This window comes from Salvia hispanica, unplaced genomic scaffold (assembly GCF_023119035.1).
Source record: "Salvia hispanica cultivar TCC Black 2014 unplaced genomic scaffold, UniMelb_Shisp_WGS_1.0 HiC_scaffold_704, whole genome shotgun sequence".
In the NCBI taxonomy this organism is placed as follows: Eukaryota; Viridiplantae; Streptophyta; class Magnoliopsida; order Lamiales; family Lamiaceae; genus Salvia; species Salvia hispanica.
The window spans coordinates 74,644-76,596 of record NW_025952471.1 but is presented as its reverse complement, the minus strand read 5'-3'; the positions used below and the strand labels follow the sequence as shown (position 1 = coordinate 76,596).

Here is a 1,953-nt window from a genome sequence, read left to right as displayed (position 1 = left end):
ACATAGAGTAGCTAAAAATATTTGGATATCATGTAAATGATTCTAGGATAAAAAGCAAATATTTATCCTGTTGCAATTAATTGTAATTCCTTCTCAATTCTAAACAATTTCGGAACAATAAGAATCAAGAATTCATTGAAATACATAAACTGAAATAAACATAAAAACTATAATTGTACCATATATATAATATTTATACTTACGTTAATTAATTTGCTTAATTTTTGTGCCACCACTGTATTCGATCGATCACCATAATCGACCGAGACGAAGCTCTAAATCCACTTCTTCTTGGTGTTCATGATCTTCTACGCCATCAGACTCGGTTCCCATGGGGAAAATTATCAGGCCTCCAAACGGAAAAAAGCACTGCTCGTTATTTCTGTTTGGAGGCGGTTCACATGATAACCTGGTAAAAACCCGTATCAACGGATCTGGTTCTTGATTCTTCTCCTTGGCCTTCGCCTTCGCCTTGGCCTTTTCCTTGTCCTTCCTGTGTATGTTCATGTGGCCGCCTAGGGCTTGAGCGTTTGTGAACCCGCTTGCAGTAGGAACAGTCGTCGACCTCCCGTTGTGCTTATCACTTTCTGCTGTTGATGTGTCCGAATTGTTGCTCTTTTCTGGATCCATTTTTGGATGGATTTTTTTGTGAAGACTTGCAGTGAATGTAAGTCTTCTTAGGGTTGAAAATAGTAAGTTTTGTTAGGGTTTGAGAGAGGAATGAAGCCTTATAAATTAATTGTCTTTGTCTCTACTTGTATTAATATATAAATATCAGATACATCTCTTTTACTGTGTGTTTTCTAGCTTAATTTTTATTATCTGGCCGGCCACGAAAACCCTCTTTTTCTTTGATTTTTTTATATATGTGGTTGATAAGAAAATCGACTCATATACATTTTATATTTTTTGTTATCTTTTCTTGGAGTTGAAATGATTTTACAGTTTACAATTAACATTGAGACCTTAGAGTAATCTCTAATTGCTGCTTATTTTTATTTGTTTTTCATTTTGGGAGATTCATTAAGTGGAAATAGGTTGCAAATTGAAGTGATCACGAACTAAAACAGAAGATATTTTTTAATGATGCATCAAGTTGTAATTTCATAACGCAATTTTGCGAAATCCAAAGCGACATCGGTTAATGACTTAATGTCTTCAGATCAAGATGTCGATCATGGCGTTTCGCCGACCTAATAGAAAACTAGACCCTCCTGGTTGAGTGGCGGTTGCAATTTTCTGCAACTAAATGTAACAAATTAAGGTTGCGGAACACTGTTTCACTTTGTCTAATTTAATGTAAGTATATTTTCAGGGCAAGATATTAACAAGACACTAAACTATATGAACATGAAATTATTCCTATTATTGTGTTTTTATTAATAATCTGCAATTCATCAATTAAATTATGACAGCTTAGGTACTGAGAATTAATAGATGTAACACATACGAATTATTAAATAGCGATCTAAATAACATTAACATATGCCTAGCTAGTTATGAGTTATGCTTAGCTTCACTAAAAACAAACAGACGGCTATTACGCGGTCATGGAAGCTAAAAAGTCTCCATATTACTTTTTGACCATTTCTAGCTAACTAACTAATTAACTATATATGCTAATAATAAATAAGGGAAATAAATGCAATAAAAGACGGCAAATTTTCATTTTTTCTGCACAAAAGAAATTCAAGTTTGATATTTTTGGACAAAATAACAATGAAAAGAACGTAACTGGCTTTCTTGATAATGCCACCACTGATAATTTGTTACTATTTCCTCAACAAATTTGCGTACGACCATATATTAAAATTTGAATCGCAATTAAATAAATATATATATATATATATATATTGGTTTTATTCATTAGCTAATAGCTAGGACAATATATATATTTATATATGCATGACCAATTGTAACCAATTTATTCGATTAAACAATACCCCCACCAAT

The 1,953-nt window shown here is 32.5% G+C and overlaps 1 protein-coding gene across 1 annotated transcript; it reads right to left on the bottom strand.

Moving 5' to 3' along the window:
• Positions 1 to 249: 249 nt before the first annotated feature.
• On the bottom strand, positions 250 to 630 carry LOC125199866. The gene has a single exon (XM_048097736.1). It carries the CDS (start codon positions 628 to 630, stop codon positions 250 to 252), a length of 381 nt encoding a protein of 126 aa, XP_047953693.1.
• Positions 631 to 1,953: the final 1,323 nt, after the last annotated feature.